This window comes from Empidonax traillii, unplaced genomic scaffold (assembly GCF_003031625.1).
Source record: "Empidonax traillii isolate 1590-97213 ecotype Southwest subspecies unplaced genomic scaffold, ASM303162v1 scaffold9:size3134949, whole genome shotgun sequence".
Lineage (NCBI taxonomy): Eukaryota > Metazoa > Chordata > Aves > Passeriformes > Tyrannidae > Empidonax > Empidonax traillii.
Genome location: NW_020955202.1, coordinates 522,846 through 540,047, shown reverse-complemented (window position 1 = coordinate 540,047; position 17,202 = coordinate 522,846). Strand labels below are relative to the sequence as shown.

General features: G+C 36.2%; 1 protein-coding gene across 1 annotated transcript in view; it reads left to right on the top strand.

The window, feature by feature from the left end:
- The window catches only part of NUP58 (nucleoporin 58), a 34,364-nt gene extending 20,263 nt beyond the window's left edge, over nucleotides 1-14,101 (top strand). The window contains 3 exon segments of the mRNA XM_027884095.1: nucleotides 4,072-4,170; nucleotides 6,992-7,087; nucleotides 12,116-14,101. Coding sequence (XP_027739896.1) covers nucleotides 4,072-4,170; nucleotides 6,992-7,087; nucleotides 12,116-12,285 — 365 coding nt within the window. The 3' untranslated portion in view covers nucleotides 12,286-14,101.
- The last annotated feature ends 3,101 nt before the right edge of the window (nucleotides 14,102-17,202 follow it).

Sequence of the window (17,202 nt, the reverse complement as noted above, 5' to 3'; positions counted from 1 at the left end):
GGAATACTTAAAACTCTTAAAAAGTAGGGTTAGAGGAACAGAAAAGGTACTTTGAGTTCCCTCTAGTTCAAAAATAGAATTAGTCAGGCCTAAGCTATTTCAGAGATATCTTGAAGTCCTAAAAGCATGCTAGATGGGAGCATTTCATAGCTTTCCTAAATTACTGATTTCAGTGCTTGACTTTCTCCCAGCTTCAGATTAAGGCTGCCACTTTTTGTCTTACTCTTAGTGGAAAATTAGGACAATCTGTTCTTTCAGTTTTGCAGGAATTTTAATTTTCTCTCTTATTTTTCTTTTCCTTGTTTGAGTTTTCAGATGGCCATTTGCTGCATTAGAACTGCAAATGCTTCATGTTTTAACTAACTTTGTATTATGTTATGAATTGGATAAACTATCTACTGGAAGTTGAAATTGTGATATTTCTTAGCAAGATCTAGATCCTGGAGGGTGGAGTAGATGAGGGATAGTAGAAGGTTCTGAGAGAAAAGGCTGTGAAATGAGGTATATGTAAAGAAGGGGTAAGGGGTGTCTGTGTAATACCTGACCTGCTGTTGCTGTTCTTGAAGATAAGAATAAAACAAAAAAATTAATCTGGCCTTTAAAGTTTTTGACTAAAATGTAATACACAGTACTCTAGTATTGAGAGATCAGGATGTTAGTCTTTTTTAAAAAAATATTTGATGTTTACATGGTTAAGTCTTTCATAAGATTGTTAGAGTTAGTTACTGTTCTTTCTCTGAAAAAGATAAATAATAATTTCTTTTAAATTTGCTTTCAGAAGTCTAAAGTTTAATAGCTACATCTAAGCTGTGGGATCAGGGAATGCCTGGGTGTAGATATGCACCCTGTGTTCTCTCTGTATGCCAAGACGTGTCTGGCTTCTATTGAAAGAAATAAAGCCAGTGGATCCTGGCCATATGGAAAAAAGGGAGCAAAGATGCACTCCACTGGGCACCTGTGATGGATAATCAGGACAGGACTGTGGTGTGCACATTGAAGCACAGTTTTTGTGCAGTTTTTTGAACGTAGAGTTACTAAAATTATGCTTAACTTTGTCTGCACACAACCTTTCTCCCTAGTTTAGCATTTTTGGTCTAAGCACAGCTTTGTTGATAGCAGTGAGGCTGGTCATGCTTTTATGCCATAACAGCTAGAGGTTTAAGCTCTTCCTCACCTGCACCTTCCCTGGAAAATCTTGAACAGCATGAAAGTTCAAGTGATGGTGGCTAATCTTCCTATTATTATTGGTTGGATTATAGTAAGATTTTTAGAGGAAATTAACGCCTAGTGCACCGAGTCATTGTTTAGCTCAGTTGGTTAGAGCATGGTGCTAATATTGCCAAGGTTGTGGGTTTGATCCCCATATGGGCTATTCACTTAAGAGCTGGGGTTGATGATCCTTGTGGGTTCCTACCAACTCCAAGCATTCTGTGATATAAATCCATGAGACCTGTAAATGCATGAGGTTGAAACTGATCTTCTTGCATAAGACTAAATTGTTTTAAAGAAAGGCTTTTCTTCAAGCTCACCTTTTCTCCTCTAAAAATACAGTATCCCCCAACAACTTAGTTACTCTCTCCTTAACTGGTGAAGTACAGAGTTAGTAAGAGCTTGATTAAGCTGTTAGCACGCTTTATGTTTTGACTTGATTCAGTATGAGAGTCAAGTGCTAATGGGAAACGAGACTGAAATCCTTATAGCACTTAAAAATTTTATTGTGTAGTTTCATACTAACCTTGGTTAAAATTAACCAGTGTATTACTTTGTCAGAATCAGATCTAAGTTGTGACACTAAATTTGCTTACTCTTTGGACCAGCTGTGATTTAAAAATTGCAGAATGTCACTAGGAAATCTGACTGACCTGTCTAGACTCTCTGTAATGGGTCCTATCCATTAAACTGAAATGCTCTACAGGGCAAAATATATCAAGTTTGAAAATGTTAAAATACTTATTTCAAAGATTTTCTCTCGTACCTATAATAGCCAGAAGTGCCATTTTTTTATTTTTTTTTTTTTTGCTAGTGCTTTTGGCATCAGAGAATCTTACTAGTTTATTGCTGTTGAAAATTATGATAATTTATAAGAACTATAAGTAGTGATGATACCTTCAGAACATTATGGTACAAAATCAGTAAATATCATATGCTGCTGCTCAGCGAAAAGCTTGCTAGCCTAAGGAATAAGATCCTGTTTTATATGATCTGAGGTGTTTTAGTATAATGTTTTTACTGGCTCTAAAAAGCATGTTGCATTCGGTGAAAAGCTTGGCCTGGAGGACTGTAGTGATTTGTGTAAAAGGTCTTCCACTAACAGTGCCTCCTACTGAGATAGAAACCTGTGTACTTGAGAAGGAACTGGATATGTGTTTTTGGATTCTTTTAGTTTATTAGATTACTGACTTGTGTAGGGGGGGTTGTTTTTTTATTGTTAACAATTTTTTTCTTATTTTTAAAGAGCTGCTAGGTAGATGTATCAGTATTTAAACTGGATGTAAACGACTTTAGTCTGAAATCTATGTGAAATTTTGTAATTGCAACATCTGATATACTTTTTTTAAGTTGAAAAAAATAGCTTGGGTTTCCCAACTATTCCCTGCTAAGCAGAGACTGAAAGCTAACAACTTTAGTTGCCCTTAAAATTTAGTTTTAACACTACTTGGAGTATATGGATGTTATTCAGCTGGGATCAAATAAGAATTTTTGTGTTCCTAGCAAAAAAAATGTTACTTTTCAATATACAGTGCCTTTCACTTGATTCAAAATGATTTTCCATTTAAATACTCAAATACTGAAATTATTTTTAAAGCTTGAAATATTCACATTTTAAAATTCTGTGTAAATACTACTAATGGGAAACTTTGTAGTACAAAGGAAGAAATTTTGAATGAATGTAGCCAAAGTGTGATAATGGTTTAGGAAAAAGGCTGAAATCATCTGAGCTTTGTAGTAATATTTGAATAAATCATCACTTTCACAGATACAGTATATAAAGTATGTTCAAAGATGAAGAAGGCTACCTTGAGCAAGGTGTGGATGTCTGTGGATTAAGAGTTTGGCACTGTATTTTATCTTCAACGGTTAAACTTTTTAAATAGTGCACTGAAAACTGTTTGAAAAAGACAGGAATATAAGATTGTACTGTGAAAACTGTCAAAATATATTAATTATTTATCAGAATTAATTATTTTAAAATGTGTTAGTAATGGGCTAGCAGGTTGATTGTTTATTCCCCAAATTTAAGGAGAAAAAAAAAAAAAAGGAACTGAGGCTGTAAATTTCATCTTGGCAGACTGAAATTGTTTTTTGACAGTCCTGCATCTTATTGTGAATATGCAGGGAAAATACTGTCAACGTTTTTAAATTATGGAACAAACTCTGAAATTTTGAATGTATCTAATTCATTAAGGTACACAGAACTGTGCCTTTTGTAAATGCTTATTTAAACAGGTGGTTTGACTAGTTTACCTTTTTGAATGGTGTTATGTAGCAGAGCTTAACAGAACTCAGTTATCACTTGTGTGGAAAAAAAATGAATTGTCATGTTACTGTGTACTTGACTTGCTTAAAAATGAACAATAAATTTAATAAAATAAAGTCATTGTCTTGTTTTTTTATCTCAGTGCTCTGTTTAAATTTGGATGGAATACTTAAGTAGTTTTGAAGAATCTTATTTATGAAATTAGGTAATACAGTTTTAGTTACATTAGGGTCAGTTCTTTAATTTTAAGGTTTTCCCTTACTCTGATTCCATTAATAAGGTGGCAAAATGTTGTTACCCATGAGTTTATCTCAAAGTTTTGATTAATGTTTTAAAGTTTAAGGTGAGACTTATGTTCTTCTGTTATTAGTTTTGATTAGTTTCACCTTCTTACAATCAGTGTTTTCTTAGATTTTTGCTAGGTGAATGTAGAGTTAGTTAAGTGAGAAATTTTAATGAGGTAAAATTTGGGATCTTAATGGGATTTGTTGAAAGCAATGATGTTCACATTATCAAATACTTGAATAATTAAATAAAGGACCTCTTTACTGTGAAAGAGTAAGGCAAGTTTGTTCTCATTTTCTTTATACCAGGGCCACAGCCATCTCTGGGAGTTAGTTTTGGAACGCCATTCGGCTCAGGTATTGGCACTGGCTTGCAATCAAGTGGCTTAGGTTCTTCAAGCCTTGGAGGTACACTTTAACTTTTCTAATCTTTCATTGAATTTTATACCGCACATCTGAATCTCTTGCAAACCTTTAACTCCACTAGGAGGATGATCTGTTTCAGGGGAGGACTTTAAAATTTGGGACGTCTGTGCTTTCCGGGCTCCTTCCTGCCTTGCTAAAGGAGTTGCTAAGGCTAAACCATTGTACTAAAAAAACAGGATAAACAGGAAGAGGTAATAATATAGAAGTGGTGCTCTTAAAGCTAGGGAAGTACATCAAGTACATGCATTTGTAACTACGACTTGACTTAATTTTACATATATGAAAGTTACACACCTGAGACATTAGACCATGCTGTAGCTCATCCGTAGAAGTTTCTCACTTGTGAACTATAGGGACCCCTTTCTGCTTGGATTGAGATACAAATAAATCTTAAAAAATTACTGCCGTTCTGGGATTCTGCTTGCTGAAACGGATTTGCTTTAGTAGTTACTCTGTGCCTCTGCTGAGGTGGAAAAAAAAACCTTCCGGCTGAAAAAGCAACATTTGAAAGTGAGGGAAGAATACTTACCAAAATATTAATAATGTTAGTGGGGAATATATTCCAGGAGGACACATGACTGTCAAAGAGTCGGGGATATTCAAAAGGTTATAAAATTAATGTAGACCTTTTCATTTAAATGTAATGTGTCCTCAGTAGTAGAATTACAGATAGAATTTAGGTGATTAGTAGAAGCTAATATGCATATAAATTTCCTATCTATGTAGGTCGGGGGTTGCTACAGACACTAATGTCCTCTGAAGCTTTTGTAAGATCTGCAAAGAAAATTGATACATCTGCTGAGCACAAACATAACATGTTGTGGTTTTTCTTGTTACATCCTCTCTTCTCTGCAGCCTCAGTCCACACTCCTACATTTTGCTTATGAGCCAAGCGTATGAATCGGTGTTGTAATGCATTTAAAATAATTAAACATCACTTGGTATCGGAAAGGTGATGTAACTTAAACATTACATGAATTTTACCTTAAATAATCACTTTGAAATTATCTTTAAATCTACCAGTGTCCTCTCTCTTCAGATTTTAAGCTTTTTCAGGTAGAAGAAAATCTGTATACACCTAAACAAGAAAAAAACAGAATAGTGAGCTAAAATGAAATTACTTCTGAGTTACCAGTTTTTCCCACAGTATTTTAAATGCCTTTAAAAAATCCCTATAAAATTCTTCCATTTCTACCAAAAACATTTTAGACTTAAGATTGTTCACCAGTCTTACCAATGTTAATAAAAGAACATTTCCAACTGCTTCTTGTTTTGTCAGAAAAAGCTGAATTGTATTTTTTTTTTCCTAGTTACCTGCTTAGGAAGGTATTTGCTTGCATTATTGATTTGCAAGATGTTTGTCTTTTGATGAATCTAAAAGACTATCTGATAGAAACAAGTAGAAGAATAAATACATACCTGCAAAATAGCCTGGAGGTGTGTTCTTGGAAACAAAATAGCAGAATGATTATTAAGTTTTTTTTTTTTTTTAATCTTAGGGGATTGGGTTTTTTTGAATGGGACAATTTTTAATGTATACTCTGGAAACACAATTTTAATTGGGGAAATTTGCTCTCTTGTTTAATTTTCTGTGAATTTTGTCAGTGACAAACAGAGGCTTTTGCATTAAGTATATAAGTTAGGTAGCATGGATCCCATGCTTCATTAAATATTTGCGGGCACCTTGCCTGATTATTGGTTATCAATTTCAACCTGGATAGGACAAAAGACCGTATCATTTAAATGAACTATCTTACATTCAAATGATACTTGCCATTATATACCCTTAAACCTCATTTGATTTAAAAAATTTCAGAAAACTAGGGAACGCTGCTTCAGATAGTGGTGGTCAATCCTTACTAGTCTTAAAATACCAAAATTATTTCTGTAAAGGAATAGTAAAGGCTCAGTTTGCAGTAAATGAAAGGATTTTCCGTGACACTTGAAACTTAAGATGGGGGCATAATTTCCTCATACAAATACTGTTCCCTTTTGGAAAAGCTCTTGAGACAGACAGAATCAGAGAATATAGTTTTCTTACAGTTTCTGTTGTCTGGCCTCTATCTCAAACTGCAAGTATCAATTTACTTTTCCTTTGAAGTGATCTTGTATTAATAACATGAATTTAAATCTTAAAAAAATTATATTATGAAATTATAAAGGACAATTACAAAATTAACAGAATGAGCTTCAGAACGGCTATATGTTTATGGCTATCCTTTATATGATGATTTTTCACATTAAAAATTTTGTTTCTCTTCTCTGTTTAACGTATTCAGTAGTTTCCTAGATAAAGCTCCAATAACCTGGAAGAGGCATGACATTAAAATAAACGAAATGAAAACTGGAAAAAATGTTTACTCTGTTTCAAGCATAATTTTTCTCCCAGAGTTGTAGATGGAGAGTATGGCTTTCTGTAATAGAAGTGATATAACTTGCATCTGAATTTTCTTAGTTATAGCCCATATGTTTACCATTTTCTTGCTAATTTAACAGCAATTCCATAGGAATTTCTTAAACTCTGATGGTTTACAACACCTGTTTTTATAGCTTTTCCTTTACTCGGTTTTGGATTTTGAAGGTAGTATTTTTCTCTAATGCTTTCCCCTTTGCGCTCTTTTCTTAATGCAGTGCTGCATTGAGAATAAAATACTCTTGAGGCAGTAATCTTAGGACTATTTGTTTACCAGATAATGCTTAGTATTATGTTTGGTTTTAAAATACCCAAAACGTATGTGTCTTTAATTGCCGTGTCTGATTTTTTTTTTTTTTTTATTGTATATCTTTACTATTATTCTGCTAGGATTTGGAAGTAGCTCTGCATTTGGAAGTAGTGCCACAGGAGCATCATCATTCGGGTTTGGATCTACCAGTAAGCCATCAGGAAGTCTAAGTGCAGGTTGGTTTTTTTTTCTTTTGAATTTGAAATTCAAGGTTGTCGTAAAGCAGAAGTCATAATCAAACTGCTGCTCTCAGTCTAAGAAGGCTTCTGAAACAAATGTGCTTAAAGGTGCACGTGTATATCACCAGTGAAATAACTGTTTACTTACTAAATACCCCATGTTCAGATCAGGTGTACACCAGGTTCTGTTAAAGGTCTCCTAGGTAGACAGTATCGAGTGAGCATTAATGTTTCCCATTTGATGGTGTCTCTCCAGTTAGGAGTGGAAGCAGGAGATCAGATGCATCAGATTGGATCAGATGCAGTCTGAGGCACAGAAAAGCAGTGGCTACTTGAATGCATCAGCAGCAGTTACTGAGCTGTTGAAATTACTATATAAATTTGTGACAAATATACCAGTACTTTGACTTACTATATTTACAAGTAAAGTTAAAATTCTTTTCTGGAAGCCCAGAAGGTTTCCTTTAAAGTGTGTAACTGCTTACTCTTTCTTTTTAAATAGTAAGTTATGCATATTTTATCTCTGTATATATTCATAAATCATTAAGTGAACTACTTTGAAAACATTTCTGTGGGAATTGAACTACACAGCATTCCTTTTGCTTTTTTATTTTGTTTTCATTTTGTTAGGGGTGATAAAATTAAAATATGGATCCTATTGCTCTGAAATCTTAGTAACTTCTATAGCTTACATCTCTATTTAACTTTTAAATAGGAATAATAGCTTACTAAGCTATTAGTAAGTAAACATATTACTCCAGTCTGTCTTACAATCTCTTTTTCAACGACAGATTGAAGGAGGATCATGTCTCCTGGGACTGGCTTTTGGTAGCATGTTTCTTTTTTATAAGAAAAATGTTTGTTTAATGGCTATTAATACAAAAATAGCATTTTGCTAGTATTTATTAGAAAGTGCTATACTTTTTGTTCTGGATTTTCCTTGGTTGGTGATGAGTTATGATGTGGCTTGTAAAGTATCATGAGCTTTGTATCATAAGGTGGAAATGGCTCACTAAGCTGGTGTAACATGAATGCGTAACAACCTAGTAAATTCTTGATAGAACTTTCTTTGATTTTACAGTATACAGTGTGTATGCATCAATCTCATACTTTTTTTTTAATATCAGAAACACCTGAAAGACTTAGACTGTTTATGTTTTTATATTGTTACTTATTTTTCATGAAACCTATAATAAATTAACTAGTCTATGTATTATTTATGTAATAATAATTCAGGCTGACAAAGTACAAAGTTCATAATTTAGTTGTTAGCATACTAAAAATAAAATTAGAAAACCAGTAGTATGGATCAGTTCTCCATCACTGAGGAAGTACCAAAGTAAATAGCAAGTCTGTCTTGGCTATGTTGGTTGTGTGCAGAGGCAATTTTAGGTATCATTTCCTTGTATGCCTCAAACCAGGCTTTGTCATGGAGCCAGTGCCAGCAGTCTCTCGTTTGCAACTGCAGGAATTGGACCTAATAAAATGTAGATTTTCAGTTATCTCAAGAGTCTCAGCTACAGAAGGTAGTAACCAGGAAAAGATGAAATGTAATTTCTGTTATTTTGTGCCAGAAAATTAAGTGGTCATTAAGTCCTGATCTAGATTGGGATTATGGAACAGACACCTCTATAAAAAATTCAGTAGCCCAGAAACGCACTAACTTTAACCTTTTATACCCATAGTCCTATGTCATATAGCATCTGGATTGCATATGATCTTCAGTTTAATTTTATCAAGGGTGCATAAATGGGTTTGAATATGCCTGATGCTAGCCAGGTTATAGTTTCTTTTAAATGTATTGTGTCTTGTTTCTTAGCTAATATTTACAGGATCCTGAAACCATATACTGGTTTATATTACCATATAATAGTTGGGTCTTGTTTCTGAATCTTTTTCTTTAGAAAAATGGGGTGAATGTGGGTTATGGGATTTACTGTTGTTGCTGCTTTTGTTTAGATATGAGATCTTAAATATTTTCCCAGACTAATGTCTAGTAAGTATTCCAACATCCTGTTCTTCTAGGCTGCTTAGAAAATGCCCCAAGTCTCCTCCAGATGGTTTCCATGAGTTTGTTCTTATCTTAGAATGAAAACTGTAGATCCTCAAATTGCTTCTGTCAAGTGTATGAGTTAGATCTAATTGCTTTAAAAGATTTGAAGATGTTTCTAGGGATATTACTGCTCTTCTCAATCTCAGTTTGTGTGTTTGAAGAGAAAAATCTGAGTCCTCTGGCACTACTTGAGCATATTCTAATAGTAAATTTGGGTTAGTCCAGGAGCGATTGTTGTGTCCGCTGTATCAGCAGATGAAAAGCAGAGCAAGTGCAGCCTTCTCACAGTTCCTTTAGTGCACACAGTTGCAAGATGGAACAGTGTCTCTGGATTCCCCCTGAAACACATAAAGGCACTCTGGAAAGCTGACTCCAACCAAGTTGCATTTAATTCCTACTCTTATTTATGTAATGGCAACTAGAAAGGCTGTTGTGAGTGGGCTGTTGTAAAGGGCATTAATATTCTCAAAGTGATAGGGAAAGGACAAAAATCACCATTGAATTTATGGATAAAATGTTAAGGGGGGAAGAGGTGTACAAACACAATTTTTGTGAAAACACATGCTAAATATTCTTTGAAGAGCTGAGTTCAGAATTTTTGTTGGAGACTTATTTTTATTGAAGAATAGCAGCCTCAGTAAATGAGAGATAATCAAGTGGGATCATGGCTGGACATACTCAGACTGCTGAAAAATGGACCTGAGTATAATCTATGGGTACTATGAGCAGCTTTTAGATACAGAGATAATAAGTCAGTCAAAGCTGTCCTGGAAATACTTTTAGATCTACAGCACTCATTGTGGTGTTGGGGATGAAGGCAGAAATAGATTGGCTTTGAGATCTGCTGAACTGTTGTTTATCCCTGTAACATTAAAATAATTTAAAAATACTGTTATGGGGAGGTGTGTACCCATCTTTGGCTTATCTGAGTAAAGGGTTAATGGTAGCAGAAATGCAAAAGCTCTTAACATCCTCCAGGGAGATGCAAAGGCTGTGCCCTCAAAGGGCAGGTTGTCATTTACTTTTTGAAAATGACTGTTTACACGTAAGTAATACTAATTTCAACAGTGAAATTGCTGACCACATTGTAGCTATTGTTCAAGACTGTGTGATTCTTCCTTCTAAAACTGAGCTATTTTGTGACTGCTTCTCTCTCCTTGCAATGGGAATAAGACTCAATGTACACTTTGTTCAAGTTTTTTTTTCCTGAAGATTTTTCATTTGAGTATTCAGCTTTAGGGTTTGGTTTACTTTTAAGGAAGTACCATACCATGGCCTTGCTATGCTGCTATGATGGGACAAAACCATGTAGATGAATTTACCATCTGCCTTTCTACACTTTTATGGCTGCCCTAAATGGCACTTCTGACATAACAGCTATTACTTTCCAAGTTGTATCTAAATTAACAAGCATGTGTTCACTCTTCTATCACATAGTCTACTCTACTTACTCTAATGTTACTCAGAGCTCAGGCTGCCTTCCCTGCATGCTTCAAAATAATCCCTGCATCTAGAATCAGCAAGGTGGAGGTAATTTATGAACACTTTACCCTTGCATGCTGAACTCCTGACACTATAGATCACATACAGCTTTATCATGAATGGCATTAATGATGTTTTCTATAGGAAGCAATGCTTACCTGTTATCTCAGGTACATACTTGAAATAAAAAGGGAACTTACCAAGCACGGTTCTGGTTATTAAAAGATTTTTTTTCATTCATGAGATTCCCCGATGAAGAACGGAAGACACAGGCTTGTAAGAGCTGCTTCAGGATTCTGATGAGACAACCAGTTGGGTTTTTAATTCTGTACTCTGAAAATATTTAGGCATTGAGTTGAAGATACTGATGTGATCAAAGGATTGCTTTACTACTAGAGAACTAATGAAACAATGTTAAGTAATGGATGTTGAGAATATACTCTTTGTTACTTGTGAACCAGTCCCATTTTTCTTAATATTTTAATTGCTTACAGGTTTCTAGGTAAAACTTGCATGAAGCTTTTTGTTAAAATGTTAACTTACTTGTGTCATATGTGACACAAGTGATTGGTTGCCTTTCTTGGTTACCTGAGAGAACATAAAGGGAAGTTATGAAGCTCTGCTTCTTATTAACTAATCTTGGAGAAATTTTTAGCATTCTGTAATAGTTGCAATTATTACCCAAGTTGGTTGTTCATAAGTGATATAAATTTATAAAAGAAAGTTAAATGGGTTGGTGTTACTGTTGCTGGAAACTGGAGGTCGATTTTCTTCAACTAATATTGTTTCATAGCTGAACCAAATGTTCTATTTGTTTTCATTGATAGAAGAGAGTGGAGGAGTTAAAGTAGCACAATTTGCTTACATAGTCATTCAGTTTTTCCAAAGCTTTGTCTCCAGTTTTGCTCTTTAGTTTAAGTCATAAAAGGTATTTTTAAATATAAAGAATTTGGCAAGGATTTTGACCCTTTTCTGCCTCACATTTAAGATGTGTTATGTGGCATGCATATTATGTTATAAAGCCAGGAAAAGGTAGCCAAGCTGTAGGAAGAAGACTGCTCAGACTCCAGTTTTGTCATTTATCTGCTGTGAGTGAACTGAGTGGGCCATGGTCCACCTGTACCTTCTGCCTTCTCTCCCACCTTAGGAGTGCACTGCATATTTATGTCAAGAACTTGAGGAATCTCAAGAAAATGGTTCTTCTATTGTACAGTTTCAGTGGGACTTCTGGGTGCTACTGTTGTAGGATACTGGTATAATAGACTTGTGATTTAGGATGTAATTGCACTCACTGAGGTAGGCTGTGTTAGTGCTGTAATATCCCAGTTGTCTTGGCAAATGCAAATGTACTAGCAATGGGCTCTACAATGTTAGTATAAAGTATTACAAATGCTTGTAATAAAGTGGCTGGTGTTCATAACTTCAAGGAGAACAGACTTGCAATCCTGATATAACTTAACGTTTTAAAATATTTTTCCTTCCTTCATAAGGCTTTGGGAGCTCGACTACATCTGGGTTTAACTTCAGCAATCCTGGCATCACAGCATCAGCTGGCCTGACATTCGGGGTGTCTAATCCTGCATCTGCAGGCTTTGGGACAGGAGGGCAACTTCTTCAGCTGAAGAAACCTCCAGCTGGAAACAAGCGAGGGAAAAGATAGGCACCCCTTTTAGGGAGGGGGAAGTGAATCAGCTTTGTTCATTTGAAAAGTCTATTTTTCTAGATTGATGCATTAATTAAATTGCATCCCAGGAGATTTATAAAAATTTTGCTACTTTTCCCTTGTCTGAAATACAAAATTAAATCATATTGAACAGCTATTTTCTTGTGAATAGAAACTCGTTTATGTATTTTTATTTTGGGCCCTAGTTTTAGAAATGTTCTATACTGCATTATTATTAAAGAATCTTGTAAAATCATCTATTTAACCTAATGTTAGTAGCAGAATATTTTTTGTTAATAAGCTTTATACCATATGAATATATGCATATTTGTTTTTGGTTTTGGTTTTTTTTTTGTACAGATAAAATCTATTCTAGTACAAATGCTAGAGTTCATATCTTCTGTTCTTGGATATGACCTTTAAATCTACTTCAGGGTGTCTTTGTGTATATGGATGTAAATATATACAGTACAGTGCACACATCTGTGTGTATGTATGTGTATATATATATATGTATAAAACACAGATGTGCATACCTTTCCCCATAGACAGATCTCCTTTTCTTTGTGTGTTCTGTTTCTCCATGTTGCTCTGTGGTCCCACAGAGTTTCAAATAGTGGGTCCCAGGCTACGTCATCATTGCTTCTTGTGTTTTGTTGTTTAAAACCAGCTGAAAATGTTTACTATTTCATGAAGTTTGGTAGATAGTGGTTAGTATCTGTTTCGTTTTTGGTTTTTTTTAAATCTTTTTTCTTGGCCCATTTAGCAGCCCGCTCTTAAGAAGTGTCTGAGATTTCGACACAGACATTTCATATGTAGTGTTCCCAAACTGTTGCAATTTTAGGTTTTTTTTTCTCCTGAGCTGAAGAGGAGGGCATCGCAGGATTTCAGCTGAAAGCTCAGGATACCACAAAGTCTTTGTGCAAGCAGGGCTGGATGAGCTTTTCCCTGGAGCTGAGGGAGATAGGATATGCTGTTCCAATTAGCTGAATTAGTCTTTCCAAAACCAAGTTGATTCACTAGCTTCTTATCAGCACTGCTGGCATTGACTTAAAAGCAGTTGGGTATCTGCTTTTAATATAAGGTATAGTACAATAAGTTGCTGCTAAGGAATGGAGGGGGGAAATGATGTAATTTAAAGGTTAAAGCTATTGCAACAATAGTTTATGAATCTTATATATTACAGCATCATACCTTGTTGTGTTGCATCCAATTTGGTGTGCACTAGGAATATCTGGGAAAAATATCTTAAGAAGGAAATAGATCAATTGAATCTTTGCAAATAACAATACTGGATTGAAGTGTGAGCATGAAACTTTGGAGCCAAGTTGCTTTTTATGCAGAGATTTTGTCATTTGCTTTTTATTGTAAAGTGTTACTACCATTTTGTATGTTTTGGAAGTGTCTGCATTCAGCAGTGATTGCTCTTTGACAAATGTTCAATTTGTCACTTGATCTGATAAAATTAAGGGAAACTGAGCACAGAATTCTTCACTTTTGTACTTGTATGTTATTGCATCTTTGTGAGCAGTCTTAGGAAGGGATATAATGTGGTTTTCTAATGTCACAGAAAAATAAAGCTCACAGTTTATTTTGATTTCAACCTGTTTTTAAACTTTTATTGGGCTGCAGTCAAAACTGTAATGTTTGTATTCCTTTGTTACTGCTTTTTTAAATAATTAATATGCTAAACCACTGGACTCTCTTCTGTATTAATTTGTGAAACTAATTCTAAATGTGTACTGTTTGTCCATATGTGCAACTTATCATTGTGTAAACAATAAAACAATAATGCTGTGACCCTTGTAATACATACTTGCCTATATGAAAGATAATTTCCTGCTGTTCTCCTACATTACAGGAGAAACCAAAACCCCATTGGTGATATGTAGAATCATTTTTCCTAGCATTTATGTAGTGCAAAATTGTTCCTGCTGATTTTAGGGACTTGATCTCTGGATTGGAAGCGTGGAATGAAGAGAGGTATTGTATTGTGGGTTTGTCTAGAATCTCTTCATAGTGTGCTATATAAACCTGGATCGTGGTATAATGTAACACAGTGCTAGGAATGGCTTTGTAAATTGGGAAGCAGTCTGAGCCTCCTGGGTGCTTATGCTCTGTTTCTTTTCACATTAAAGCAACAGTTACGCCCTTAATTTAGTCTAAGTGAAAACAGGATTATATAATGGAATAATCACATGCTGGACTACAAACTAAATTCAAAATGGGATTTGGAATAATTATATTCCCAGAATATTTACCTGGGTGGTTGAATGTAGCCAAATTATTTTTTTTCCCCCATTTTAAAGATAATCAATATGATCAGAATGCAAAATACAAATACATTCAAGGTGTGGCTTGGTTTTCTACAAAGCAGCTTAAGGAGCTGACCTGTACTTAAACACCATGAAATTAAATCAAATCTGGATTACCTGTTCTATAAAGAAAGAAAAGTATGTACTGGAGGAAGGTGGGGTTGTGTTTGTTTGTGCCTTGTTGTACAGCTGTGGTGTAAACCTATGTATGTGGCCTCTTTCTTTACTAGAAGTAACTTATTTTTTTCTTCAGTGTTCTTTCTATGATGAAGATAGCAGGAGGAGGGAGAGAGTTATGCCTTAGATTGCTAGCTTCAGGAACCTCTTTCTGGTCCAGAACTTTCTTTGCCCTCACATCTGTTTCTGGCAAATCCGTTAGCTAGATACTACACTTGCTTACTGCTTTCCTGTAGATTGTGAGGGAGGAGGTTGAGATAAGGTGGAGTGAGACAGAGTTTATGCATCTTCCTCACCACAAAAAATCCAGAGGCAGCTATACTCCTTCCATCAGCATATTTGTCACATAACTGCATTTTCAACCTTGCTTGCTTTTATAACATATTTTTTTGAATTAAAATAATGTTCAGGAATGCAGGTTTTGGTGGCTTATTTTTCCCTCTTTGACGTCAGTGGTAATTCTTTGGTCTTTTCCAGTCTGCTACTCATGATAACATTAGAAATAATCCAGAGTCAATCATGTCAGCTCTCTTACATGTTATTCCAGGTTATACCTGGAATGTCTCAGCAGGAGATATGAAAGAAGCACCTTGCAGGTTCTTAATGAGAAATTAGGAGTAGCGATATAAAAAAAAAAACTATCTGTATCATAGAGCATAAATGCTTTATGCTCTGTAAAAGGTTTGTTTCCTTAAAACCCTTATCCAAGTTTCTAAGAACAAAGAACTGGCTACCCCAAAAAATTTCCAGCAATAAATTATGTAGGTTTTGGACTAATTGCTGGGAAACAGCTGTCAGGCTTTTCCGTCTTCCCTCTTCCCTCTCATTAAGTGCCATTCAGCGCTGTGGCTGCTGCCTCCAGACACCAGTGGATGGTTGAAGTATCCCTGTAGTGGACTGGTACAGCTTCTCATGGAAATGGGCAGGTGGGTTTGGGAAGGGGAGGTGATGCCCACAGCAGCTCTGGAAGGCAGTGGTTACCTGCTGTGACAGTGCCCGTGGAGTTCCAGCCCAGCTGTGACGTACCATCTCCACCTAACCAGACTGGTAGGTTGCTTAAAAAGAGGATGGAGCTGGTGAGGTAGAAGTGTGGGAAGAGGTGAGGGAATGTAGTGTGCAAGGGTTCCCTACTGGGAATGGGACAAGTCATTTTAATTCAGTTTGGAATAATTTCTTCTGATCTCAATGTTAAATATTTATATTTTTCTAGTCCCAAAACAGCTGCATTTGTAATACGACTTTCTTGTATTGATTGAATGCTTTGTTTAGTAGGTAGAAATAGCAGTTTTGTTTTCTACATGGGTGATTTTTTTTTGTTTTAATTATAAATTAACTCTATAACCAAATGAATTAAAATATAAAATCAAGGGAGTCCTGTCAGGATTCCAGTAGCTCTGATGGAGGCTTTCACCAGGTGGCAGGAGGCTGCAGGTTACACACCACCACCACCAAGCCCTGTCATACAGTGTGTGTAGGGAAATGGTCAGTCTCCTGCTGTCCCACCCTCAAGTCTGCAGGGCCTGATGGATCCACCCAAGGGTACTAAAGGAGCCGATGGAAGAGCTGGCCAAGCCACTTTCAATCATTTACCAGCAGCCCTGGGTAACCAGGGAGGTCCTGATTGACTGGAGGACAGCAAATGTGTTACTCATCTACGAGAAGATGCGGAAGGAGGATCCAGGGAACTACAGGCCTGTCAGCCCATGCTTGATGCCCGGGAAGGTCATGGAGCAGAGCATGTTGAGTGCCGTCACATGGCAGGACAAGGGCAAGCCAGTATGGGTTTGCGAAAGGCAAGTCATGCTTGACCAACCTGATCTCCTTTGGTGACGGAGTGACTTGCTGAGTGAAAAGGCTGTGGATGTTGTCTGCCTGAACTTCAGTAATGTCTTTGACACCATCTCCCATAGCATTTTCCTGGAGAAACTGGCTGATCATGGCTTGGATTAGTGCATTTGTATCAGCAATAGTTTGGCCGGCAGGACCAGACAGTGACTGACCTTGTACCTGGCACTGGTGAGGCTGCACGTCAAGTCCTGTGTTCAGTTTTGGGCTTCTCACAATAAGGACATCGAAGTGCTGGAGTGTCTCCAGAGAAGAGCAATGAATCTGGTGAAGGATCTGAAGCACAAGTGTTATGAGGAGCAGCTGAGGGAGCTGGGCTTGTTTAACTTCTCTCTCTCTACAACTGTGTGGAGGGAAGTGGCAGTGAGGTGGGGGTCGGCCTCTTCTCCCAGGTAATAAGTGACAGGGTAAGAGGAAATGGCCTGGAGTTGAGCCATGGGAGCTTTAGATTGGGTGTTAGGAAAAATTTGTTCACTGAAAGGCTTGTTGTCAAGCACTGGAACAGGCTGCCCAGGGAAGTGGCTGAGTTGCCATCCCTGGGAATGTTCAAAAAACATACTGACGTGGTGCTTAGCGA